The sequence below is a fragment of the Takifugu flavidus genome, chromosome 20 (assembly GCF_003711565.1).
Source record: "Takifugu flavidus isolate HTHZ2018 chromosome 20, ASM371156v2, whole genome shotgun sequence".
NCBI lineage: Eukaryota > Metazoa > Chordata > Actinopteri > Tetraodontiformes > Tetraodontidae > Takifugu > Takifugu flavidus.
The window spans coordinates 6,111,943-6,138,265 of NC_079539.1; the positions used below are offsets into that span (position 1 = coordinate 6,111,943).

Here is a 26,323-nt window from a genome sequence, read left to right on the forward strand (position 1 = left end):
AATAGATCGAGTCGGAGCCGTGCGCTGCCGCCGTGGAGTGGCGCCGGGAGGCGGGAGGGGGGTGGGGGGGCAGCTGGCTGGAGCAGACGGAAGAGTCCGCTGCACAAACGCACCCCCGGAGAGGAAAGGAAAGTCAGAAAAGGGCAAAATACAAGAGGATTATGGCGAAATCATCACCTCTTTAAAACAGACAGTTGTGTAAAAGATGCTTTTATTTCTGTGCTGTAGGAGAGAGAGAGAGAGAGAGAGAGAGAGAGAGAGAGAGAGAGAGAGAGAGAGAGCGGGAGAGAGAGAGAGAGGTGACGTATCATTACGGGGGAGGGGCTCCCGGGTCCCGATTCATTCCGGGCACCACGTGTTCCCCGAGCGTGGGAAAGAGGCGAGCTTTTCTTCCCAGCAAAGAAAGAGCAAGGATCAAATAACACGGTGTTGCACCAGAAAGCTCTGCGCTCTGCACAGAGGACAGAGCTGCGACCACCCGGACAACACGCACGCACGCAGCCAGGGGTGTCTGCTTCATTCACGGAAATAAAAAGTGGTGATTCTACAGTAGGGGCAACACTCGTGTTCCAGTTAGAGGAACGCGTCACGTTCTGTAATCATCAGGTAATCATCAGTCCACCAAACCCCGAAAGAGCCAAGAAGAAAAAGAGTTTTCTTTTCCACAACAGACACACTGGTTATGCTGGAGGTCTCCCTCCTGGAGACACCCCCCCCCCCCCAGAATTCACCTGATCAGATGAAAAATGCTGCAGCCTGTTTCCAGAAACTCTAACCTGCAAATTCATCCAGAGCGCGACTGTGAAATCGGACATGATTGGACTCTTGAGCTCTCCTCCGTATCTCAGTTTGCTAAATTTCTCCTTTCCTCCAGGACCTTCTCACACAGAAGGTTCTTCCCTCTGCTGCTGCTGGCACTTTTAGACCAAAGAAGCCGGGAAACGGTGGAATATTCCCACCTCGGAGCGGCTGTATAAACCCAGCCGGTGAAACATATGCACGGCGGTGATTCACCACATGAGCTGTCATTGGAAATCCCTGTGGTTTTTTTGATGCACGTTAAGAAGTCGGTTAAATAAAGTGCACATATGGTTACAGTTAGGGTTTCTTGGATTTTATGGGCGCAAAACTCTGACTTCCAATGCAGTCTGGACCAAATGTGCTGGTCCAGAAAATACCAGAACGTCTTTAATTGCTCACTTTTCCACATTAGATCTTTAAAAACCCTGGTGGGCATCTCTCCTATTTTTGCATGATCCAGAGAGGGACAGAAGCAGCCGAGAATATGTGAAGGGATTTAGGTGAAACTTCCAAAATCATGGGTTTCTGGCCTCCAGTCTGCCCCCTAAATGACATCAGTGCAGCTAAAATGAGCTCACACCGCTCGTTAAAATCCCTTTTCCCAAACACACCAGTAGAATTCTCAGTTTGAGAAGTTACTCTTTATTAACACGAAGGCAGAATCAAAGTCCAACAGGCTGATTAAAATAAAGAAGAGAAAGATTCCGTCACCTTAAACTGCAACTCCTTAAAAAAATGTTGAACAATCCCTTCGTATTAAATGAAAAGAAATAAAAATGGCACGACGAGAGTAAAAAAGCTACATCACGGATGGTTCCCCCCCTCGGAAGATGCGACATTTGGTGCTTGTGCCCCCTCACTCTGATGTGACATTCCACGTTTGGGATGATTTAACGCTGGAATCCTGGAGCGCCACGTCTGTCGGCTCTGCAGCTGATTCTGGGGCCGAGACGTGCAAGAGCTCCTCAAACATGGACACGACTCGGTCATAGTGGGAGCCTTCCCAGAACACCTTGCCACATCTGGTGCACACGTAGAAGTGCGGGACCCTCGGCAGCAGACCGGGGGGCACGCTGTGGAGCTGTAGGGGAGCCCCCCCGGGAAAGGTCATTGTGTCGGGGTCCAGATCTGAAAGGGCGACCCACTGACAATGTTGAGAGTACCTGGGGAGGTCAAGGGTCAGACCAGGGGTCGTTTCCTCATCCTGTGCACACTCAGTGTCCCATTCTTGCAGAAATCCTGTGAAGGAACCAGTGAAACTGGGAGAATTTGCTACGACGACACAGAAACTACACAGAAAGAGCTGCTTCTTGGTCTGACCTTTCTGCTGAAGCATCCTGGCCATGTCCTGTCTGGACACCGCCGCATAGCGATTACTGTTGCACACCTTCAAACGAGAGAGCAGAGAGAGAGAGAGAGAGAGAGAGAGAGGGGCGACGCTTCATCAGGGAGGAGGGAGACTTTAACAAGGGTCCAACACAATAACAGGCTCAGAAAGACAATAGTGAAAAGCTCAGGAGCGACGGAGGACGTTGCTACAAACACGGATCACTTTTTAACAAACATCAACCCGGCAGCAGAGAAAACCGGGCTGTTAATATCTAAGAATATTCTAGTCCGAGTATCGTCTGTCCGAGTGTGGGTTTACTTTAGTGATAGTAAGGTAACTATAGTGACCAAAGTTCCCCCGTTAAAGCCAAAACTATCGCTTCAGTGTTAAAGTCAAGGTGCAAACTGGAGTTGACCCGTTCACACATGCGAGGAGAGGCTTCCTCAGGTGTTTGGGTGTGAAAGAGGTTCCGTGCATGTGTGTGTTTATGGCCTCGCAGACATTCACGTATCCATGCGGGCTTGTCCTCCGTGATAAAGGTCCTCCCTGGTAGGACATTAGTGATCTCGTTGACTGGCCATTGATACGCACGCAGGCACACACACACAAAATCCTGTAAGCCTTTCTGACAACAAGTCAGTGCTAAAAGCCTTGTCAACACACCTGAGCTCCACCCAGCAAACAACATTCCACTTAGAGGTGGGCTGTAAATCAACACACAGGGAAATTCTTGAGCGTCTCAATGAGGGACGGTTTGTTTCTGAGGGTGGGCAACGTTTAATGGGGAGGCAAAGGCGGCCTCTGCTCAGTGCGCATGTTCAAGGCATCAGTGGATGAGGTAACCAAGGTCAGGAGGAGAAGGCGGCGAGACGCTGTGAGAACAGCGGTGTTGTCATCTCCTCTGTGGGAACGAAGCTCATTTTCCCCTCGTGCACGTGTCTGGCTTCTCCAGAAGCATCGCAGGACGCAGTAGAGAGCACGGAAACGCCGCTAAAGCCTGGCAGCAGCCAGACACGGACCAGTCGGGTTCCCAGACTTGAGCAAGCCGTAACCTGCTCAGATCTCCTGAGGCTGGGCCACAGACCGGCACGCACGCATCAGACGCACGCAACTCTGACGGAAAACATCTACACGATTCATCGAGCACGGGGCCGAACAGCTGCAAGAGTCATCGGGAGTTGTGAGTCGGAGCCGTTGTGCTACGCTTTCACTTTAAAATATGGTCCCAACACAATGTCGGGGCACCGCCGTCATCAACACGGCCCAGACGGGCGAAGGAAGGGTGTGATGTCACGGGGTTTAGCAGCCGACGCGGCGGAAAGACGAGCAACGCCCGCGTTTACCGCTGCAGAACCTCCTCCGAGCTCCAACGATGAGCTCCGCTCCAGCTAATATTTATAGAGCAGCTCATTCAATGTACCTGCTGCCACGGCAACGGGAATAGGAAACGTATTAGTCCAACATCCCTGTGAGATCTGTCATTAATCGCAGTGCCCCCCCCCCCCCCACACACACACACTCAATATTCAATATCCTCATTATCATTATCCAGGCTGAATCCTCATTTTATTCTATTTTTATTTTTATTATTTTTAATATTTTAAACAGTGCTGTACGTTTCTTTGGGGAGATGCTAATTTCCCTAAGGGACACCCCCTAAAGGGATCAATAAAGTACCCTGATTCTGATTAGCAGCGACTCACAAACAGCATTTAGTTCTGTGACAGGACGAGATTCCAGGCTGAATCCCCATCAACCAACCACCAGAGGAAAGTTTTTCCGGGCAGGAATGTCTCAAATGTGGCTTGTTATTGAATCACAGTTTAACAAGGTTTCAACACAGGCTCAAGCGTTGCGTTCAGGCAAAACCAACATGTGCTTTTTAAAAAAAAAATCATCTTAAGTTACTGTAACTTTCTATGTTGCTTTAATTCCTTATTCAGGAGTTTTTAGAGAAACCTCCGGCATTCACTCGCTCTGTGTGGCCATGCCAGAGAAAAGAATGCTCCTCGCCGTGACAACAAAGGCTATCTAAAGTGTGATACTGTGTTTCAAAGGATGGGAGGTGGTGGAAAAGAGGGAGAAAAGGGGGGGGGGTAGTGGAAGGCTTGTAGGAAACAGAGGCAGGGGAAAAGGGGGGGGGGGGATTTTTCCCTAACGTTCTCAAACACACAGACACACGCACACCGAGCTGCTCACCAGGCTGCTCCCATGGGAAAATCCGAGACCAACCTCAAAAGGCGGCACTTTTGGGTAGGAGGAAGGTCACATGGTCGGAGCAGCCAATTGGCTGCCAGTGATTTGATTCAAATTGTGGTTCGTCAGGTAAGGGCCAGCGTGGGAACCCCAAGAGTGCCGGCAGGAGACGATTCGTGTGTTTGATTTAAAAATATGACGTTTGAGTCAAAGTTAGATGTGTTTGATTCCACCACCCAAAAGAACGTTGGTTCCTCCGGAAACGACAGAATCCCTTCCGTTTGCTCCATTATTCCACGTCTGGGTCCTCCTGTCAGAGAGACTCAAGGTCATTTATTCTCCCTCCGGTGGGAACAGACCTCCGCTGGAATCATGTCTGATATCTGAGCAGTTAATGGATCACAACGCCAGACGCCGCCGATCCCTCTTCCGAAGCCGGCGAAGTGTTGCTTATCGTGTCTGAGATCGTTCGATCCATGAATAAATAATCCAGGGATGGTTTTAAAAGCACTTCTCCCCGTTCACAGTCTAAACTCCCGGGGGCCACGAGCGGAACATCAGAGCAACACGCTACCTCTACATGTACTTTCCCACAGTGTCCTGAAGGCATCTGGCTAGTGTCGGAGCCTGACAGTCGCACATAATTACCGTCTCCGTTAACTAACCTACAGCAGCTCAGAGCAACCTGAACTTGGACCACAGCAGCGCCTGTCTGGGCTCGACATCGCGCACACACACGCACACACACACACACACACGCACACACACACACACGCCCCCCTTCTGTGACTCATTTCACTCCAGGACACATGAACAAGAACAAACGCTTGCAAAAGTTTACAACCACGCACAAGACGGAAAAACGCACACAACACAAACACACACACGCACACACGCAGACCAATTCTGATTTCAGGAGGGAGAAAAACAAGTGTTAAAATCGACTGGTTCTTCTGCAAGAATCCCGAAAGGCCAGAAGATGGTGAGGTGGCCCCGGAGGTCACGACTGAGCACAACAGGTCACCTCTGGTGTTGCAGAAACCCACAGTGAAGCCGAAGGAACGGCAGGAAGTGACATCGCTCTCGGAGGCCTGAGACCGTACAGGGCTGATACCGGCACCGCGATTTGAGAAGCTTTTGACCTTTTCTTCCAGGGGAATTCTCCTCCAGGTGCAAAGCTGCTGATCACCACTTTATTTGCATGAATGCCTACGTAATGATCAACTGGCTCAGTTTGAAAAAGGAGACAGAAAAGCAAGAACACAGGAATTCATGTGGCTGTTTTGTTTACTTTTGCGCCACAGACCAAGCGCTCCAGGGTTCCACTGACAGACCAACATTTCTGGCTGATGGCTTTGACCTTCTTCGCCATTGTTAGATCCTATTCTTACTGGAGGGGCCGTCTTTGGCTGAAACCGCATGAACCATTCAGACATTTTTTTTTGTCTTTACTACAGTAGTTTATGGTAAATAACGCTGTAAAATAAAAAAAGACTAAAATGGTCACAACGTTTTTCACGAAAAGGGGAGAAAAGCGTCACTTAAACTGATTCCGAACATTCCAAAACCCTTTTGAGAGATTTTACTGTCGCTCTACCTCCGTCGGTACGGAAAATACGCATCCACTCTGTGAGCTCACACCTTTGGCCACTGATGTCCTCTGTACGTATCAGCCCCCCCACACTTATTCCTTTTCTTCCCTCCCAGTTTGCTCCTCTAAACCCTTTATTGCGCCTCAGTAAAAGCGGTAATGAAGAAGGTAATGGTCTTACTGATAACGCTCTAGCCTTCTCACAAACGGCCCTAATTCTTTTCAGCCAGTCCATTTTGTTTTTTTACACACTCAACCTTCAACCCTCACGCCCCCCCCTCCAGTTCAACCTGTCTTCTCTCTGGTTTCTGCTTCAACCTCCCTTAGAACCCCCACTCTCCCCGTCTTTCACCTCTCACCTCCTCCTTTCTGCCGCTCTCCTAACACCCTCTCTCTCCCCAGACAACAGATCGCTGGGCTCCGTCAAAGCCCATCAGCTGAGTAAACCAGCGTCCTGAAAGGGTCCATTGGGACGGATGCTCACAGGGCCGTGAGTTTTTGAAATGGGATGAAACCCGCTCATCTCAAAAGGTCCTGTTCAGCGACAGTATTAATATCCATAACAAAAGGGGAGAACGTCCCTGAGATGCACTGAGGCCACGCCGGAGAGACGGAGAGCTCTGAGGCAAACTCTAAAGTATCTGTATTCATATTTTCTGGGAGACAAACATTCCAAAAGTCAGACGCTTCCTCCAGCACATGTGGAAGTTACTGAGGACTGAAGGTGGCCCGGCGTGAAGAGTCCAACACTGGGATTCTGACCAACCCACTACCTGAATGAATGTACACGGCAGAAAGATCTAAACGTCGGAGAGGAAAAATGCTTCAATGTTCGGGCTCATTCTGTGCCCACTTCCTTAAAATAGAACACAACTGTTCAAGAAACAGACGGCAGCTTCCGTGAGACTTTAACATGTGCAGAGGGACAGCTGGTTCTCTCAAACCCACACGGAACTGCTGACATTTGCTGCCCTCCTCAACGCATCTCCACCTGGTTTGAGCTGTTCGTGTTGACATTTGAACACATTTACAAGCTGAAACCATTGAAACGTGCAACCGGTTCTCATTCCCTCAATTTACCTGAGGAATTTATGCCTGCTTCCTTCAACGTGCCCCAACAACCATTAAACCATCATCACACCCGCTCGTCCTGCCTCCATCAGTCTGAACTTTCTCCTGCAATATTTATCGCTGCAGCAGTGCTTCACTGTCCCCTCCCCCACGTGCTTCTTCTCCCCCAGCATCTCTTCTTGATGAAGAGGCATGCAGGCATGCAGGGAATGTTATTGTAATGCAGAGTGATTCACCCAGAACTCTAAATATTGACGGTGGTGGATCCTGAAGGTGCTGCTCTCTCCTGAGGAGACACCAGCGGACCGACAGGGAAAAAGGCGTTCTACCTGAAATGATGAACGAAACGGCGTCACCACCACGGCTAAAGCTAACGAGATACTGGTTGACTATCCCCTTTTTAATAAAGAGAAAGTTGGCTTCAAATATAAGTATAATTCATATAAGAATAAGACTTCTCTGGCTCAAATTTGAATCAATTCACATTGTAATTCCTGCTTCTTCTTTTTTTTTTTACAGTCTCAAATCACAGTCGTATCCACCAGTGTGTGAGAAAGTTGTGTTGGGGTGTAAATTTACTGTTTTGTGAGACAATGGAGTGAGATCCTGGAGAAGATAGTGTGATTATTACTCTCTTATCAAACCACTGCTGAGCTTTTAGACCCAAACACACATCTATGGAGTCACTGTGGACCGGCTATGGGAGGGTGAGATAGAGGCAAATAAAAGAGGGTTAGGGCTTCGGGTTAAGTGGCAATAATGATGCAGAATAAGGCGTGTGTGTGTGTGTGTGTGTGTGTGTGTGTGTGTGTGTGTGTGGGTTGGGGGTTGTGCATGTGTGAGTGAGTTCAAACTCTGAACTTCAAAGTGTCTCTGGTAGCCTTGTTCATGTCAACAGGAGACACAGGAGAGGAGCATTAAAAACACAGGGAAGCAGAGGGGAGGGGGGGGGCTGAAAAAGGAAAGAGTAAAAAGGAAGCTTAAAGGAAAGAGAGGCCTGAGGTTGGAGGAGGGTTGAGGAGAAGTGGGTCGGAGGTGAGAGGTTGGGATACTAGGGCAGGGGAGGGGGGTAAAGTTCACCTCTAGTGTGAACGCAGTGAGGTAGAACCCCCCAAAAAAGGCCCGATAGAAAGAGTTCCTGTGTCGAACACCCTCTTAAATTCCACCCTTCCTTCCCTGCCCTCCTCTCCAACTCGTTCCCCCCCTCCCTCCACCACCGTTGCTGCTCCCTCTCTCCGCGACCGGCCCCAGAGAATTCCCCAGGGCCAGGGGCAGTCCCCTTTCAGTCTCCAGTGACACAGTAATTAGAAGTGTGGGAACTGAATCTGTCCCTCTTTCTGAGCCCCACGCTCCCTCCTTTCACTGGCCCTCGCCCTTCGCCCCTCTCACCCCCTCACCTCCCTCCATTCCCCTTCACTTCCTTTGCCACCTCTCTATTTTCTGCGTTGCACCTCATCTCTGCACTTCAGGAAGTAGCGTCTCACCTCGGAAGACGACTCACAGCAGGTTTACAAACGTCGTCGTCAGCCAACAGAGGGAGCGACTCGTGTCATTTCCTTTTCCTGAGAACCTCAAGTCCATCTCTTGTTGATCGTTATTGATCATTGAGTGATTGATATACCGATGGGGTCGCCACATTGAATCAAAATCCACCTCATGTGGGTCAGACGGCGGTGGGCCACCTGTGGCGTTTATGGGAGCTACACTTCAGACGCACTCACACGCACACTTGGCTTCGTCCCCTTCATTCAACCCCCTCATCATCACCAGCACCAATCCACCCCACCCCGCCTCACCCCCGCCCCCTCCACAGCCAGAGTCCCCTATCTCTTTCGAACAGAGCAACGCTGTCTCTCCCGCTCTCCGTCAAGCCCACCAACCCAGCCCCCAGTCGCTATCTCCGCGGCGATAACCATGGGAACAGCAGCACTGTGGGAACGGGCCACCAGTTGACCAAAATAGACAGCAGGAAAATGGAGGGAAAGAAAGAAAGAAAGAAAGAAAGAAAGGGCTCCCTGCATCCAAGGAGCCCCGTGGGTATGTTTGTGTATAGGAGGTCCATGAGATCATCTAGACAGACAGGTACTCAGGCGCCCTCACCTCTAATTTCCAGCAGCAACAAAGGGAACACCGGGTTGCTGGAGCGGGCACATTCATTAATTAGCGCCATACATGTGGCTGTGCTCGTCATCGGTGAGACACACCAAACGCTCTCTTTCTCACACACATCTGATGGTCTCTGGTAAATAGGCTGAAGACTCCCACGTTTAGAACTCGCACAATAAACCGCAATCACATGCGCGCAGCATCACATGCCGAGTCCCACCTGCAACCACATAACTCGCATAACTGCACATGAAACCCGAGAGGTGTTTACATAACGAAGAGTTACCGATGTGGCGAGAGTTGCAGGAGTTCTGCAGAGAGAACACAACAACAGGAACGGTGACAGTTTCATTTACTTAGACATTAAGTAAAACTCAATCAGAAAAAGACTGCGTGGAATCAACACCACAAAATCCTGTTGGTTCCTGATGCCACAACTTCCCAATTATCGCTTCCGAACTTAATTCAGCTACAGCTAAACCTGTTGCAGGAGCCCATCAGAAATATTGCACAATATTAATACCCGCATTTATCTATTAATACCACCTATTAAGGATTTCTCTGGCGCTGTGATCGCAGCTGACCTCCAATAAAACCCACCCATATGAATGTTTGGCTCTGTTTGTGTTGTAACTGGTGCACATCCAATGCTGCTGGACTCCAGAGAATATGCACAAGAATACATGCATGCAAGCCCACATCTCAGACATCATGGCAACAAGAGAAAATGCTGGGATGCGCTTCCTATGGGAAATATTAGACACTGGGCTTCCGTGGCTTAAGAGGAGGAGAAATCGGTTGTGCATCATCACCATCATCGTCATAAAAAAAGACTACCGCTGCTCTAATTTTCCATTCCTTTTATATCCAGTTTGTTTCTCTTTGGCTTAGAAGTCAAGTAAAGTATCAATGTCGAGATCAACATCGTTGTACTCGACGTGATGGAGTCATATTATCGACTGTAAAGTCTTTGTTTTTTAATGAATTCGATGAATCCACCCATTAACCCTCTATCTATGTACACGATCCCCCTCATTTGCTCTTTCCCAGGCCAAGAAGTCTGACCTCTCCAGCCCTGTACCTCTTAGATCCCTGGGGGTAGGAGGGTGACCATTCCCACCCCACGAGGACTTTCACTTTAGTCTCCGAGTTAGAATAAAGGCAGGAAAAAAAAGATTGTGTGTGTGTTTAACAAGCTAGTGACTCCCAAAGAAAACAGCCTCTCGACCTCCAGATAGCGTCACTTCAACAAGACACAGGGTTGATGAACAGTTTCAAGAATAGAGGGTGAGAAGCTTCACTTTAAAAATGATAGCGCACACAGTTTATGGCAGCAAAGTGCACGTGTGACCAGGGCTCAGGGACTAATTCCCCTTTTCGATTCCCGGTGTATCTGATCTTTCTGACAACGGGCCAAGAGTCCAGAGATGAGACATGAAGTCACACACCAGCAGGACACCTCAGCACCCTTATCCTCACAGGAGACCACCCACATTCACTCAGAGCTCAACAAACACCAGCGGAAAGGTAAATTATGCACTTTTAAACCCAACATTAGGAAAAATACAGCGCGGGGTGAATGACATGGTCTGATCCTGAAAGGCTCTTATCTTCAACAGGCTGTTCTTAGTGAGGTGTAAAGAAAGTGGTGCAACGTGGTGAAGACTTGACACGTCGTGATAGGCCCCCGCCTCTTCATTTTAAATGAATAATGGGTTTTATTTGTAGCATGTGTGAACATGCGTGGCTGTCTGTGAAGCACAAACACACGTGGAGGAGTGACCAAAGCTGCTGAAGTGGGCCCATGTGCCACAAGGCTGTGAAAACATGAACCCCCAACCCAACATCCATTTCTCAAAAGCAGGTATTGGCGTGCGTTATTGTCTCCAATGTGTGCAGAATGCAGAGGAGGGCTCAGATTGGGGTTTTGCTGCGCTGCCTGCAGAGTGTGGGAGAATGATGTACGATTCACAGAGCTCCAAAGAGCGAAGCTCACATTTCACTATCACAGGGGAAATCATTATACCATGACCACAGACACAGAGACAGCCATACCAGCAGGAGCTGGCTTTCTCAAAACATGTCTGAGGAGGCATGTTCTCACAACATTTTTCTAATGTTACCCATTTGATTTCCATGTCATTTCTGGGCTCAGCTTCAGCCGGGAACGCCGAGTTACGAAGCTACATACTTCCAACATTCTGATCAATAAATCTCTGGACACCTTTTGGTTGTCATGCGGCGTGGTCATGCCTTTCTTATTTTGAACTGAAAATAATGCGTGTTTTGCCATTAGGTGACCCAATATTTGTTTTTAGCTTGTAAAGAATTTGCCTCCCTAAGGAGACTATTTAGAATCAAAGGGCAATCACTCACAGCAGCAGTCTGTCTGCGATGCTACTGTGCTCGGAATAACATGAGAAACTTCCTCTTTCTGTGTGTATGTTTCAGAGGAAGGCATCAGTAAGTGGTTCCCTTCTCCCCGAGCGGCGGGGGGAAAGTACACCCTCTCAAGTGCCTCTCGGCTTCCCCACCACCCCCCTGAGCCAATAACACAGCCGGACAACCATGCATGCGTGCACACACACACACACACACACACACACACACACACACACACACTCGTGTTCCCCATGTCTCTCACATACACATACTCAGCCACACACTGTGGTTGCTGCTCGAGAGAGGAACATAAACAGGGCTGTCTGTCTGCAAGTGGAGAGCTAGTTCTCATGACATCACCACCCAGCAGGAATGCACTGCTCTGCCCCATCAAAACCCTCCACCAGCCTGCTGCGCGCGCGCACACACACACACACGCACGCACGCACGCACACACACACACACCGAATGATTTATGCATATCTCTATTTTCACAGGGAAGTGCAGCACACAAGGAAGAAGCACCTTAATGACACTGAGCTGTTCTCCCTGCTCATTGTTTTTCAGTTCTTTCTTTCACTACACATCCTCCCGTCACTTTATCGCACCGCTTCGGTCATTCCTCACTCGTAATTTCTCATCCTCTCCCGTCTGTGTCTCTTGTGCTATCTGCAGTATCAGACCACACACAGGCCGAAGCAACTGTGAGAGAAAAATACCCTCAAGTATAACATGAATATTGTGAACTGTGCATGTGTGTGTGTGTGTGCATGCGTGTGTGTGTGTGTGTGTGCTCAGGGAGGTATGGGAAATTACGCACAGCTTCATTGTATTGGTGTTTGGAGGAAAAGCTCCATTGAAGCTCCCTCCTTCCTTCTCACCTCTTTTCCTCCTTCTCAAAGTCTCTCCTTTGTTTTTTTTAATCTTTTCATCAATTCCTGTCCTATCTTTCTTCTAAACACCACCCATCTATGTGTACTGTTGGCTTTTAAAAAAAACAAACAAATTCACTCTTAATACGTATTCATTTTGAGCTGAAACTGCGACTTTTCGTTTCTATCTGTTTCTGTCAAGCTTCGGGGAAAAGCAGGAAGCAGCTTGGCTTTCCGACAATGGATCACATCAAAAAGCTACACCAGCCTCACCAACACTCTCTCTCTCTCTCACACACACACGCACACACACACACAGCAAGACAAACAGGACATTCCAGCTGCCGGCTGCACCGGATTCTTCGCCTTGGCTAATCTGAAACGGAGGAGAGTGAGACTGGGAGTGGAGTGAGGAGCAGGGAGGCAGGGTAAGAACAGTGGGTGAGGGACAGCACAGGGGAGACGGACAGAGAGGAGGCCATGCAGAGGGTGAGAAAAAGAAACAGAGAGGGAACCAAGTGCTGGGGAGCGGAGGAGAGAGGAGGCCAGCTATGAAAGGGCATGGTAGGAACACACACTGTAAACCAGTTTTAATAAACACATCCTCCACCCAAAGTCCTCCACCTTTGCTCCGACCACACAAGGAAGCTGTCAGTGACACACACGTCACATTTTACCATGAAGTGAGCTGCAGAGACAGTTCCAGTCATTCAGTGACAAGAGTTACTTCATATCTCGTACCTGATCAATCAAAGTCATCACACGAGCAGACATGTAAACACCTGGATAGATACCCAGCGTGCACCAGCACTCAGTGGTGTCACCACTTTGCTATGTTCACCTGGGGCCAAATAGACTGTGGGAAAATGAGCAGGCGTGATTTTTCTAGAGATGATGGCTCATCTTTTTTCTTATCTTTCGGTGTGTGTGTGTGTATCTGCTATTTTGTCTGCAGGGGCAGTCATGAGAATCACCTTCAAAATGAGTGCAGGGACACTGGAAAAGCACCATTAAGGCATGGTTTGGAGATGGCTGCTCATCAAGACTTCTGTGGGACGTTTAGACAATTACCAGGGACCATCTTGATTTCACTCACTAGATTACCCGTTCTTTAGAGTTCTAGAAAGGGATGCTAAACCATTAATTAGTCACTAGTGAAATATTAATGGATTGAAACATCCAAACACACAAACAGTCTATTCATTCTCAAGTTGCCTGTGCCAGTTTTTCATGAGTTCCAGTAACTCATAGTCAATCCTCTTCTAAGGAACACACAGCATCAGTCTCATTCCTGTCAGAAGTATGTAAATCACCAGTGTGAAGGAAAATGAAAGCTTAAACACTGCGGTCATGTTTTCCTTGCACATTCATTTATCAAACTCCCACACTGGGATGATCTGATGGAACACCTTCGGGGACCTTTCCTGGCTTTGCTCTTTTAGTCCAACAGAAAGATGGACACCAACAAAACACGTCACCTCTCATGACAGAAAAACATGACACACACACACGCACAGAGGCTGCCGAGCTCGATCATAACTGCGCCAAATAACTGTGGTGTGTGTGTGTGTGTGTGAGAAACTTTCTCCCAGAATGTGTATGTTCACTTTTAGCACTTTCCCAAAACCATGTGTGTGTAACAGGAGACGTGAAGCCTTTACCACAGACAGTGATAAATATTTGGCATGGTTTCCCTTGGAATGTCTTGGCGTGCAGCCCCCCACTACCCCCAAACACACACACACACACACACACACACACACACACACACACACACACAACACACACACACACACACACACACACACACACACACACACACACACACACACAAGTCTTCCAATCTGTCTCCTCCCAGAAAACCCGTCTCTCCTCTGTGAGAATGAGGGAGAAAGAATTCTGTGGGTGCATAAATCCATCGCTTTGCAATGAAGAAAAATGAGCCATAGATGCTGTTATCTCATTCACAACATTTACTGGAGCTCAGTGCTTCGTGCAGTCCGCAGTATAATTCTGAAGCGCTGTAAAAGTCTTTAGAGCTTTAATTTTTGGACTAACAGTGGACCAACCACAGCCGTCACCACGATGATGCCAGTTGCACCTCTGAAGGCAGACACCACCGACGCCCCCTCCTCATCAACTCCGCATCCTTTTACACTTTTTGACAATGCCTGATATAGGTGGGCTCCTGAAAGGCCAACATATGGGAACGTTCTGGAATGGAGCTAAATGAGGGAAAATGAAACCCAACAGAAATTCTAGGAATGCGTCGACACAAACGCGCCGTAAACTGTGTGTGGCAAACATTATACTTTGGTTAAAGTTAGGAGTATTTTGTGTGAATAAATCAGAGTATTTTAACCAAAGTGTACTTTTCCACACTGGTAAACTTATCTTTCCTTATACGTGCACACGTATGGACAGACATCATGATGAGTAACTCTCAACGTGTCTCAACCTTTCACATTCCTCGCGTTTTTCAGCCCGCGGCCTTCTTTGTAGATCAAAGGACAAGTCTTTCTATCTCCACCCCTCCTTAGACACTCTCTCTTTCCTCCAGTCTGTACAAACAATCATCTCACTTGTGCACCGGCCGATTATTTCTCACACTATTTGTACTGTAGCCACCTCAACCACTCCATGTTATTTTTGTCTCTCCTCTTGGACACACTTGGTCTGTTCACACTTTTTGGAACCCCCCCCCCCCCCACCCCTCCCATGGTGTGGCAGTTCCTGTTGCACTTGTTTTCACTTCCCCAGCAGTCTGGTGCGTGGGAACCAACTAGTTTAATTTGTGTGTCTGTGCACACTGTACTTGTGTGAGGTTGTAGAAGTGAGCGGTTTCACGTTTGTCAACGTACCTGCTACTGTATGTTAGCATGCTATAACAGGCCCATCTGGGACATCTGATGGAGGTGAACGACAGAAGTGCTTGTGTATGTGTGTGTGTGTACACAACAGGAGGTGCTAGCCACGTAGAAGCTCCCATGATGCAAGGGCACCCAGATTTGCACAGCTCACACCCCTTCTCATTGCTTTTAAATAGGTAAATGTTTTCAGATATCAGAATGACAACTATTGAGAAAATCAAATGGATTTTAAATTCGACGGGTGCTGTGTTTGAAGTTGTCAAAGATCAAACATGCTGGGACAAAAGGTCTCCTGTCGGACTTGATGGGAAAAGTCAGAGACAGGCCTGTTGTTCCTGCTATTGATGGTATGTAACTGTGGAGCCACATTTGTCCTTCATAAATACATCAAAGGAGGCCGTCAGGAGCGATACTGTAAATAGGAAACCAACAGGACCATATGTCTGCACGCCGTTTGACTGTGAGTGTTTTCAAAACAGAGGAAAAGGTGGTCCAGTTTCAAGTGTATGTTTGTAAAAAAATGCTCCCTGTGGTGAATGCAAACTTATTTACGGCCCCCTACCGGAAGCAGGTCAGAACACCCAGGTTCTCAAATTGTGACAAAGACACATAAAAGATTCTGTCTCAATAAATGGCCCAAGAGTAAATAAAAAGCACAATGCTTCAAAAACAAATGAGATGAATAGATATTAATGGGAAATAATTTATGCTTCTGAGAATAAGAAGCTAAAGACTGTCACGTTTATCTCTTAGGTCTAATCTGTTTAAAATGATCTCCCAAAAGAGGTGTTCCTTTTATTTTCCCATTGCTTGATTTTTCCACCACCTGCATATGCTCAGGCTGTGAAGGCAGCTTCTCCTCATTCACCCCACCCCCATCACTTCACCTTCAGGTCTTCCTCAGGTCCCCAAGGCATTCTGACACCATATGGGATACAAAATCCTTTTCAATGACTCCTGGTTCACCCCCAGGTCTGAATATACTCCAGAGACCTGGGGTGGGGTGGGGGGGTGATGATTAGATTCCCAGACAGCTTCAACTGGCCACGTTCACCTTCAAGCTGGGCTTATTTTAGCAGCGTAGAACTGTAATCTCAGGATTTCTCATGAAAAAGCAACTTCCATTTCATTACCTGACAACGGCTGAAGATGTCACTGGGGGTGAGCTGGACATTGAAGTGTCTCAGGACCCGAACAGCCTGATCTTTAGCCTTCTCCGAGCAGTCAAGGGACAGGCAGCGACCCTCGCCGACCTGAGATCTCAACTGCACAAAAGGAGCAGTGATTTTGTTAATGCGCTTTCTTCACCAGGTTACCCGAGTTCGTACTTACCGTGAGGAAGGGCTGTCCACAGGTGAGTATGACACGGCCTTCAGCTCGTGCTAACTGATGCACACACAAAGCAACAGATTTTAGTCTCTATGTTATGGAGCATCTGACCTTTGCTGCTAACCGACCTTTGCGGCGACTCTGTGATCGTCGCTGTTCTCCAACATGACCACATCAACTCCCAAACAGCGCAGGGTCCTCCCGAGTCCCTGCAGCATGTTGTCACACACCACCCTCAACTGCTGTGGAGGCAATGGGGGGGAGTCTGCTGAGGGCTTCTCGCCACACAGGAGGTCTTTCTCTTTGTCGCTGTGAGGGCGACTGACCCTTTGAGCCCTCTGACATTCCTAAATGTGACAGAGACAATAATGTGATACTTAACTGGTTCCCACAGTGGGGATTCTTTTTACTTGTACAGCTCTGCAGGGAAGCCAAAGCTTTGGTGTAGCTGTATATGTGCACCCCTGGAGCTGATAGGAACTGCAATCAAGTTTTCAGGACACCCCTTCTTTTTGTTTGGAAGCTTACAAAACAGAGGTTTGCTACAATTGCTCATACAATTGTACTTAATCCGTCTTAAACTGGCAAATGGCACGTGTAAGCACCTGAATGTAGATATGAGAGACAAGCTGAACTCAGGTAAACACGTAAAGGGTTTAACTCCACCTGTGCTTTTGGAGATTTATCCACATGCATGCATGACTACCATACATTGAGCCCGTTTCATACTATGAAGGTGAAAACAACACATGCAGAAGTAGCAAAATGAGCCTTGACCTCTTTGCCCTGGGGCTGTTTTATCTGTTCAGTCTGTTGCTCTTTTGGCTTCTTGCCTTTGCTCTTTTCTGACTGTCTTGAAGAGATGTTTTGCAGGTCATCGGGAAGCCCAAAGTGTGCTGGGTTGCTCTTCAGGACTTTATAGACTTCCAGCAAACAGTAGGCATCTGCCACTAGATGGAGGGAAGTGTTTGTTTTAGGTATGTTGGAGATCTTAATATATAATTATCTGCAGTGAGGAGGGAAGCACGAGGCCGCGCCTCACCTGCGTATCTGATTTGACTGGCCCGCAGCGGACGCTTTTTCCAGTTCGACATCTGTTCCCTCTTGTCCAGGGGCCTCCCCAGGACCTGCTGGACCAGCAGACTGAGACCTTTTTCAGCAGAACCTTCACCGACCAGCACCTCTTTTGAGCCATTTTGGGTCCTGTTGACTTTACTGCGTTGAATCTGTGAGACATTCCAAAAACAGTCCAACATATAAAAAAAAATTCCCACCATAAATTTTTGACTATCTGGATGAAACCTCGTCCAACCCAATCACAAGGAAAATGACTAAATCTGTCTGGAACAATAATGGAGGGAAGCCTAAACATTTATATAAGAATTGCAATACCTTCTGGTGCACATTAACCAGATCCAGCACACCCTGTGTCACCAGTGGCTCCTCTGAAAACTGGGGCCAGGTGGACAGGACACACCTGAGATCCCCTGACGTACTGTAACCTTTAAAAGAAAAGTGGAGAGATGTTGAAAACAGAAGAACAAGCACAAATGTCTCCCATCGTCTTCAAACCTGTCGCTCACCCAGTTTAAGGACATTTTTGCTGGAGAACAAGCTCCTGATGAAGCTGACAGTCTCTGGATGTTGGCCGAAACCTTCAGCGCAGACGTCTAACAAGAAAACCTGGTCGGTAACCGCGAGCTGCATCAGGGCCACTTGCTGAGATGAGGAACAGCCAAAGGTAGGCTGCCACTCCATGTCAACCCCGACCACACCACCTTCCTGAAGAGGGAGGGCCACACATTATTGATACCTTTTAGAATTTAGCCTTTAGGATTTACACGAGAGCCGCTATATTAGTCTGTAATCCCAGCATACCTTCAGCACAACCTTTTGGCACCGTGAGAGCACTTCAGGTGTGTCCACTAAATGAATCCTTTCCTCAGTGAGTGGCACCTGGTAGAACTTCTCACACGTCGAAGGGGGTGGCATGGACTTGGTCTGTTCGGGCTTGTTCGGATCTACCTGTCTGAGCAGAGGGGAGAGAAGTTGGCAATGGTGAGCTGCAAGTAAAACTCACAAAAAATAAATAAATAAATCACAGCACAGCCATGGGAAATGGAAATGGGATTGTTTTAATATTTTCAAACTGTCATCCAATTTGTTTTTAGAACTCACACATACGCGTGCAGTTGAAAATAACAACCAGACGGCTGGCTCATCCATCACTCCCAGGGGGAGCGGAAAAAGTTTGACAGAAGCAAACGGGATGCCAAAACGGAGTATCAGAGTTTGCCATTAGAAAACAGTAACGAGCAATAAACATATGCAAGTACCACAAAGAAGTGGGGAAATATCAAGAAGCAACACCAGAAATTACTTATATGGACCATTGCCTTCTCCGTGGGCCGTGTCAGAGGTGTGAATCAACAAGCTTGGTGTAATGTGTGAGAAAGGAAGTGGTGAGAAAACAGGTTCAATCCAATACTGCTGCCTGAGCAAACCACAATTTGCTTCACACGATGCGCTCGTGTGTGTTTTGTCACTCACTGTAGATGAGGCGGGAGATCCTGTTGCGTTTCCCATACACCGATGGGAAGCTGATTCCTGGGGACGTTGTACTTCAGAGACCACTGGGATGCTTTCTCAAGCCCAGCGTGCTTCACCAACATCTGCACCAGCTGAACCTGCAGCTGGGGGTCGTCCTCCACAACATACTGCACAAACACATTTTACTGATGCAAGGAAATGCTGTGACCCAGTCTGAATCTGGCACTTACACCCACCTGAACGTGGTCGCACCAGTTCTCTTCCGTCATGCTTTTCTACGAAAGAAAATGGATACCAGGAAATGCAGTTCAGGGGAAAACAGAAAAAAAACACAATTGCTGATGAAAACAAGCACAATTTTGAAAGCCAAGTCCATCATTAGGTGTAGCTAAACGCAACAGAACTAAAACATAAAATTACATTTTAGTTGGAAGTCACGATGGTTAATAAGAATCACAAAAACAACATTAGGCACAAACATTGTACTTCTACTTCCTGTATTCTGATGAAACCACGTTAACCAAAATTTCAAAAATTGCACAAGTGTTGCTTTACATGATACTGGGAAAAAAAAAAATCACTTTAGTCAATTATTGTGGCCGAAAAAGGAAATAAAACTTTCCCAAGATTCTGGGATAAATGTTACTGATAGATATATTTCTATTTTTCCTTTAGAAGAGGGAAATACATCAGTATAAATCTGAAAACATCAATGTGTCAGATACAGAAGTAACAAGCAGGATATGACATCAACACTGGTTGATGTCATATCCTGTTGATGTCAGTTTGCATTTGCTTGTGTTTGAGAAACTGAAATTCATTGCCAACCAACAACATGAACTGTCTGCAATAACAGTGATGAGCTGGTCATTTAAGTGACAGGTGGACGTTTGCAACTCTCACCTCCATAAACCTGGAGTACATGAGGAAACGTAAAGTGTCCAGTCTCCTCTTGTGCAGGGCATTCGGGCACAGTCCTGCATCAAACACATGTGGTCACACTCATTTCACTCAGCGAGCAGCAGCCCAGACACACACACCTTGGTCAATGTTGAATTTCTCCATGAGACGGAAGACGTGCTTGGTGAGCATTTTGGGCTGGATTTGATCCATGCAGTGTCTGGAAACAGAGAGGCGAGAGAAGCGCCTGCGGCGGCACAAGTGGGAGCGCGTGAGACTGGGGACACGACTGCATCATCGACGCACCGTATCCAGTCGGAACAATCCCGAAATTGCTCAGTTAACTTGAAGAGACACCCCACACCTGTAGGGGGCGCTGTGGGTGTTGCTGGGCTGGATCGTGTGTTAGCTGGTCTTTGGGCACATTTGGGTTTCAGGTGTGTATTTGTTTCCCATTTCATTTGTAATGAGTGGAAATTGGTGTCAAATGTTCTGCAGACCAGACGTCTGCACGTGAGACAGGTACGTACAGCAACACGTGAACGCTCGTGCACATGTGGCCACGATTCATACCTGCAGATCTCCTCCAAGCTGAAGCTGGGGTGGCACCAGGAGTCAAGCAGGGTCACCAGATGTTTTTCCAGATGACTGTGGCCTGTTACAAAGGACTCGGCCAACGATAATTTATTCAGCAGGATCAGTGGTACACACATCTGCAGAGGAGACAGTTAAAACAGAACATTTACAACAGGTTTTATGAATATATATATAATGTAATATATGTTATGGTGTTACGTCTTCTCTCACCTCTTCCAGATCCAGTTCCTTCTGGCGCTGCAGCTTCATGCCAAGCATTGCTGCCTTAAAGAAAACACGAAAAAATGTTTTTCTTTTTTTTACATTATAATGCAACTGGGCTGAGGGGAACATTCCACACTCACCTCTTTGTAAAGATTAAGCGCCTGCAGCCTGACAATATGCTGCTGGAGTATGGTCCCATCCACAGACTTTAACTGGTAGATGTCAACGAGACTCTCGATAAAGGTGGACTGGTTATCGGCCACTAAAAGCAGAGCACGCTGCTGGAGGGTGGAGGCTTGCTGCTCAGAAAGGGCGCTCAGGGTCACCTTCAGGAGGGAGGCAAAGCGGTATTAAAAATGGGACTAGAAACATGAACAGTGCGGGGGGAGGGCAGCCGCGAGCGCAGAGCAATATTACTTTAAGCTTCTGGAACTAATCTTGGCTGTGGTGGTTTTCTTATGGGTGGCCGTGCAGGTGGATCATGTGGAGGTCAGGAAACCTAAGCTTATTTTATGACATGACCCACAAGATGCGGAGTACTCGCCACTGTTGATGAATAGCGTGTCAACGGGTTTAAAAATGGGAGAATAACACGGGTGGAAGCTTGAAAAGTGGTGTTTGATGTCTACCTGTGGATGTTTCTTCCTCCATGCCTGGAATTCCATCAGGATGCAGTGGCCAGCTGTGTGACTCCGACCCTTCTGTTTGCCCGGACAACCTTCCAGGATTGACAGCAAATCCTCCAGGGGCTCAGGCAGCCTGGAAAATCCCCCAAGGGCTGCCAAATGAAGCTACAGAGGGAGACGATATTGTAACCAACCCACACTTTTAGGAGCCAAACGGATTTACCCAACCCTACAACCAGACACAGAACACCTGGGGATAACAAACAGCTAATTTCCTTCCTTGAGACAGACACAGACGCGTGACACATTTTAGGCTTCAAACTACCGAACACAGACTCTGGCATGAGAAACTTCCTTCACAGAGAAAGAAAATATCTGTGTGAGAAAAAGCTTTGTGCTGCGTCTTAATTTGCAAAACAGATGTCTTTTACTCAATATCCTCCTCGCACACATCTCAAGTTCATTCAGTGCAGCACAAATTCCTTCCTTCCTACTGACAGACACTCTGGTTTCCTCATTAACACACACACACACACACACACACACACACACACACTGGTGACATGCCAGTATCCATGTGCCTCCTGAGATACACTCCATCTCTAACATTGTAAACACACACAACAAATACAAGGCTTCATGTGGACGCTTGACTCATGCAGAGAAAGTGATTCTCACCATCTGCTGATCTTTTAGGTGCCAAAGCTCTAAAAGTTCATCTCTCAGCACGCAGGGGTCGAGACCTGAGGGAAGAACACACACACACACACGCGCACACACACACACATACGCACAGGTAAGGTTTCACTGACCTTTGACCTCAATCAACCTGTTTGCTCTTTTCTTTTCTTGTATTTTGGAAGCGTATGAGACAGATGAATGCTCTTGAAACCAAAAACTCATTTCTCATGGCTGTAAGTCATCAAAACAATATGTGGAGGCACTTTTTTGCCAACAATTACAGCACACTTTATGTTTGTTCTGACGCTTCCATTTTTCCAGTTCGGTCCATTTCCTGCTGCACATGTTTATCGACTCTTCTTTCACTGTACAAATATGAGGCCCACTTGCACATTTGATGTCTATGTGGTCTCCAAACTCTGCGTTCTGAAGCCAACTTAAATGAATGCTGTCAGCTAAGGTGCAAGACTTAGAAATGCAGGATGTATTGTTTGTCAAACCAGGCCGAGCTGAGCAGCAATAATGCTGAATATCAATTTTTGACAGAAATAGCAGAACAGCCACATCAGATTAACAGCTGAGGCTGGTTGAGGAGCCCACAATTAGCTCTGCATTCCAGCTGAGTCTGCAGCCAAATTACTCTGGAGATGACTCTTGGGGCACCTTTGAGGGGGCGGGAAGGTCGTGAATGAGCTGAGAAATGCGACAAGATGTGAAGACATGAGTCCCCGTCTCACTTTGTTTTTAATCTACCTGCCAACGCTTGTGTTCCGCCGTGCCATCCCAAAAAACTCCGGCTCCTCTCTTTACTGTGAGGGCGCTCTCCCTCGGTCCTTCCCAGGGTTCATTTTCCTGTTGCCTTCTCCTTCCCTGCAACAGCCTCTCTCGATTTTGTCTCGGATTTCCCCAGGAAAGGGCTATACGACGGCCACAGAGTAGAAAACAGAACCTTCCTGACAGGCAGCCTGGGAAAATAGACCAAACAGGCCTCTCCCTCTCTCCTGTTGTCCAACACCTCATGTTTTCATTGTGCATCTAGAAAAAGCCACTTGTTTAAAAAAAGACACAGACACCCTCAGAAAGCTGCAACCGAGCCTGCAAACACGGAGCAAGCGTGAGCTCGGATAAAGTACATGTTACTGGCACAATACTGCACTTTTATTTCGCACTGAAGGAGCAAGTGTGCAGTTTTTATATCGATTAGGTGGCGGTCTTCTCAAGCCTGAAGGACCAGTGGATTACCATCTATGCGTTTACCTATTTTTGGCACTAAAGTGATGCCTTTATTAATCTGAATTCACATCAACAGTGCTGACACAAAAGGTAAAGTAGGCGATGGAAAACATGATAAGTGCACTACGTCTTCCAAAACCCCCTGAAAGGTCTCTGCATTTCCGTTGCTGAGCTCCACGGTTCTCAGCTATTGTAAAGCCCACCTCAGGTCATTCAACCCGCTGAGGAACATGCGTAGATGCACAGAGGCCCACACAAACACAAACAGCAACGGCTCGCTCCACTCCAGCTTGACCGTTTGTGTGAGGAGAACAGAGAAGGAGAAGGAGAGGAATGTGGAGCATGTTGCTTCTTTATAGTCTCAGCCTGTGGGTGAATGACCGAGCTGGAGGCTCCCCCATTCAATGGAACACAATAACATCTATCACCACGAATAAATACGTGCAATCACACATACACTACATGCACTCATTCACCTCTGGGGCGAAGCGCTGGACACAATCGTCTGAAATATGAGCAAATAAGACACCCATGCTAAGTGGGACTTTAAGTACTCGCCCTTCCACTGTTACAAAATAATAAAAGTCACACTTATAATTCAGTGAAATGAGACTTAAGAGATTAGGTCCAGGCAGGTTTGACGGCCCCGTTGCCAGGCAGCAGGCAAAATAGAGAAAACACACAGATCAAGTGTCTAAATGGGGCATTTGGTGTCACTACAGCCACCAGAACAGCTTTAGTGTGAGTTGGCACAGGTTACTACAAGCATCTCAACCCCACTGGAAGGACGCCAACAGCCTTCGACAAGCACTTCTACCTTTGTGTTTGGTTGTAGGTGCAAGGAGGCAAACAACAACCTTTCAACAGGTGCCATCACACAACCTTAAAGGGAAGAGAGCACGAGTGCTTTGAGATTCCTAAAGCTGTGTTGGTCGACGCGCTGCAGCGCCGTTTCAGGAGGCAGATTTGATCGAAGATCACGAAGATGATATGAAATCACAGCAGAATTCTTTATCACTCACCTGCTGAATCTGAAGTGGTGCAGCTCATTTCTGTCAGGAGGATGATGGTTTTCCGACACTGTTGAAGGATTTTTAAGGTGAATACACTGAATATAAAGAGGTTGTAAACATCACAGTATGGTACTCAAAGATCAATAAACATGGAGCTTGACAGGGCAACTGTCTGTGAGGCTGATTCATTTTATTTTAGGGATCAGTTGGTTTGTGATTTGGGGTTTCTGATGTCAAGATAAAAACCTCAAAATAAATGTTTTATCTTTCATTTTTTGTGTGGGTTATGTTTTTCATTCTTAACTGTCTGTGCCTTGAAACAGCTGAGTAAACGTTCATTTACTCATTTATTATGAAGCCAAAGAAAAGAAAGGAAATACGTAAAGAGTGCAAACCTCTGATTTTATCATTCCTATCCCTGCACACACACACACACACACACACATACACACACACACACACACACACACACACACGCACACACACAAACCTGTGGGAACAGGAGCCTGAGAAAGGGCAGGATGCCAACTGGCTATGAGACTTCATTTCAGCCTGAGGATGTTTTTGATGCCTTAAGTCTGGCTGGTTGGATCCAGCCAAAAATGTTGCCAAAAACACTGCAATTATAATTTAATCTTCCACTTCCACTAATTTTGCGACACAGCTTCATTTAGTGTGTGAATAAATAAATAAAAGAAACTCTCAATGTCAGTAGCAAATATAAATCCAGGAGCTGAACACATGACAATGTTTGAAAAGGTATTTTGTCCTTTTTCACCTTTGAAGTGATCAAAGCAACCATGTGGAAAGAATTCCATCGGGCTTGCACATCTGGAGTTGAATTTACTCCAGCCAGAACTTCTCCTCGTGAGGGCTGGGCTTTAACTCCAATGCTGAACACTGACATGTTCTCTAAAGATTTTCTATTTAGTTTGGGGCTTTTGTTGCCACAGTAGGGATGCTGTATCTGTTGTGCCCTTGTCCCAGCCGTCCTCCCTTAATATCCTCCCTCTTCCATGTTCTCTAAACCAGTCCAATGTGGCAAAGTTACACGTCCCCCATACATACCGTTGTATTTTACATTGTATGTTACATTTGTGCGTTACATTCAACGACAAAACAGTTCGATCATCTTTACTTGACTTAAGTTGTACACGTTAACTAACCCATCTGGCTTTGCTGAGTTCTCTTTCCAGTTTGACAGTCAAAAGTTATCTTTTCCATGCTCTGGCTTCAGCATCCCCTTCAGTGAAGGGTTCCACGAGTCTTGCTCGTCTATCGGCCTGAGAACCGTGATCCACCCTCTACCGCCACCTAGTGGCCAAATACTGCACCTGACGCCTAAAACGCTTTACTCTCCATTTTAGCTAATTTTAGCAGGGTTGACTTATAAAACCCAGCTTTGACTTCTGATGGCTAACTCGTGAGGAGTTTTTGCTGCTAATTTAGCGGACTAAATATAAGTATCGTAAGTCATGTACGCTTGATACTCACGTTAGGCTACGACAAAACTGATTTGGATTTAGCTAAGATACATCACATGATTTTGGAATGCGTTGTCAAACCAAAGTTGAACTGAAATATCATTGGCATACAAAAACTAAACGTAGAATATCGCTTTCAGTTGGCTGTCGTCAGGTGACGAGAGAGAAGCTTTATTTTATTACATGCTATCGTGATTGTGTTTACACTGTAAAAACTTTTGTCCGAAATGTACAGAGATTTACCTTTATCGGCCAGGTAATAAAGAATAAATATTCCTAAAACCCGGATAAATGGACCGTAATCGTTAAGCGGTTCTGGAGATATATCGAAGGTAATAGCTTACCTGTTCTAGAGCTGCATTAACTAATACATTTCCCAGCATGCAATTCTACGCCTTAAATCGCGGCGGAAACAGTCAGTAAACGCATTACTGCCACCTTCTGGTCAGGGCCGGTATAACATCCTCCCTCCCAACGCTTTTATGAA

The 26,323-nt window shown here is 47.0% G+C and overlaps 1 protein-coding gene and 1 long non-coding RNA gene across 3 annotated transcripts; both read right to left on the minus strand.

The window, feature by feature from the left end:
* Positions 1 to 1,427: 1,427 nt before the first annotated feature.
* exd3 (exonuclease 3'-5' domain containing 3) lies at positions 1,428 to 26,254 on the minus strand. Of its 2 annotated transcripts, XM_057017939.1 has the most exons (21): positions 26,181 to 26,254; positions 24,362 to 24,419; positions 22,104 to 22,168; positions 21,429 to 21,590; positions 20,940 to 21,125; positions 20,806 to 20,859; positions 20,572 to 20,711; positions 20,139 to 20,245; positions 20,002 to 20,075; positions 19,335 to 19,373; positions 19,099 to 19,265; positions 18,427 to 18,577; positions 18,132 to 18,330; positions 17,941 to 18,050; positions 17,591 to 17,774; positions 17,326 to 17,498; positions 16,677 to 16,895; positions 16,552 to 16,605; positions 16,353 to 16,484; positions 2,122 to 2,188; positions 1,428 to 2,040 (listed from the first exon to the last, which is right to left on the minus strand). In XM_057017939.1, the coding sequence occupies exons 1-21, from the start codon at positions 26,217 to 26,219 to the stop codon at positions 1,658 to 1,660; spliced, it is 2,763 nt and encodes a 920-aa protein (XP_056873919.1). In that variant the 5' UTR covers positions 26,220 to 26,254; the 3' UTR covers positions 1,428 to 1,657. The 2 variants fall into 2 exon arrangements, with proteins under 2 accessions (XP_056873919.1, XP_056873920.1); XM_057017940.1 differs by lacking the exons at positions 24,362 to 24,419; positions 26,181 to 26,254 and adding an exon at positions 22,860 to 23,118.
* On the minus strand, positions 7,437 to 16,343 carry LOC130516755 (uncharacterized). The gene is made up of 2 exons (XR_008947575.1): positions 14,156 to 16,343; positions 7,437 to 14,072 (listed from the first exon to the last, which is right to left on the minus strand). It is a non-coding gene; the product is annotated as an uncharacterized LOC130516755 (long non-coding RNA).
* Positions 26,255 to 26,323: the final 69 nt, after the last annotated feature.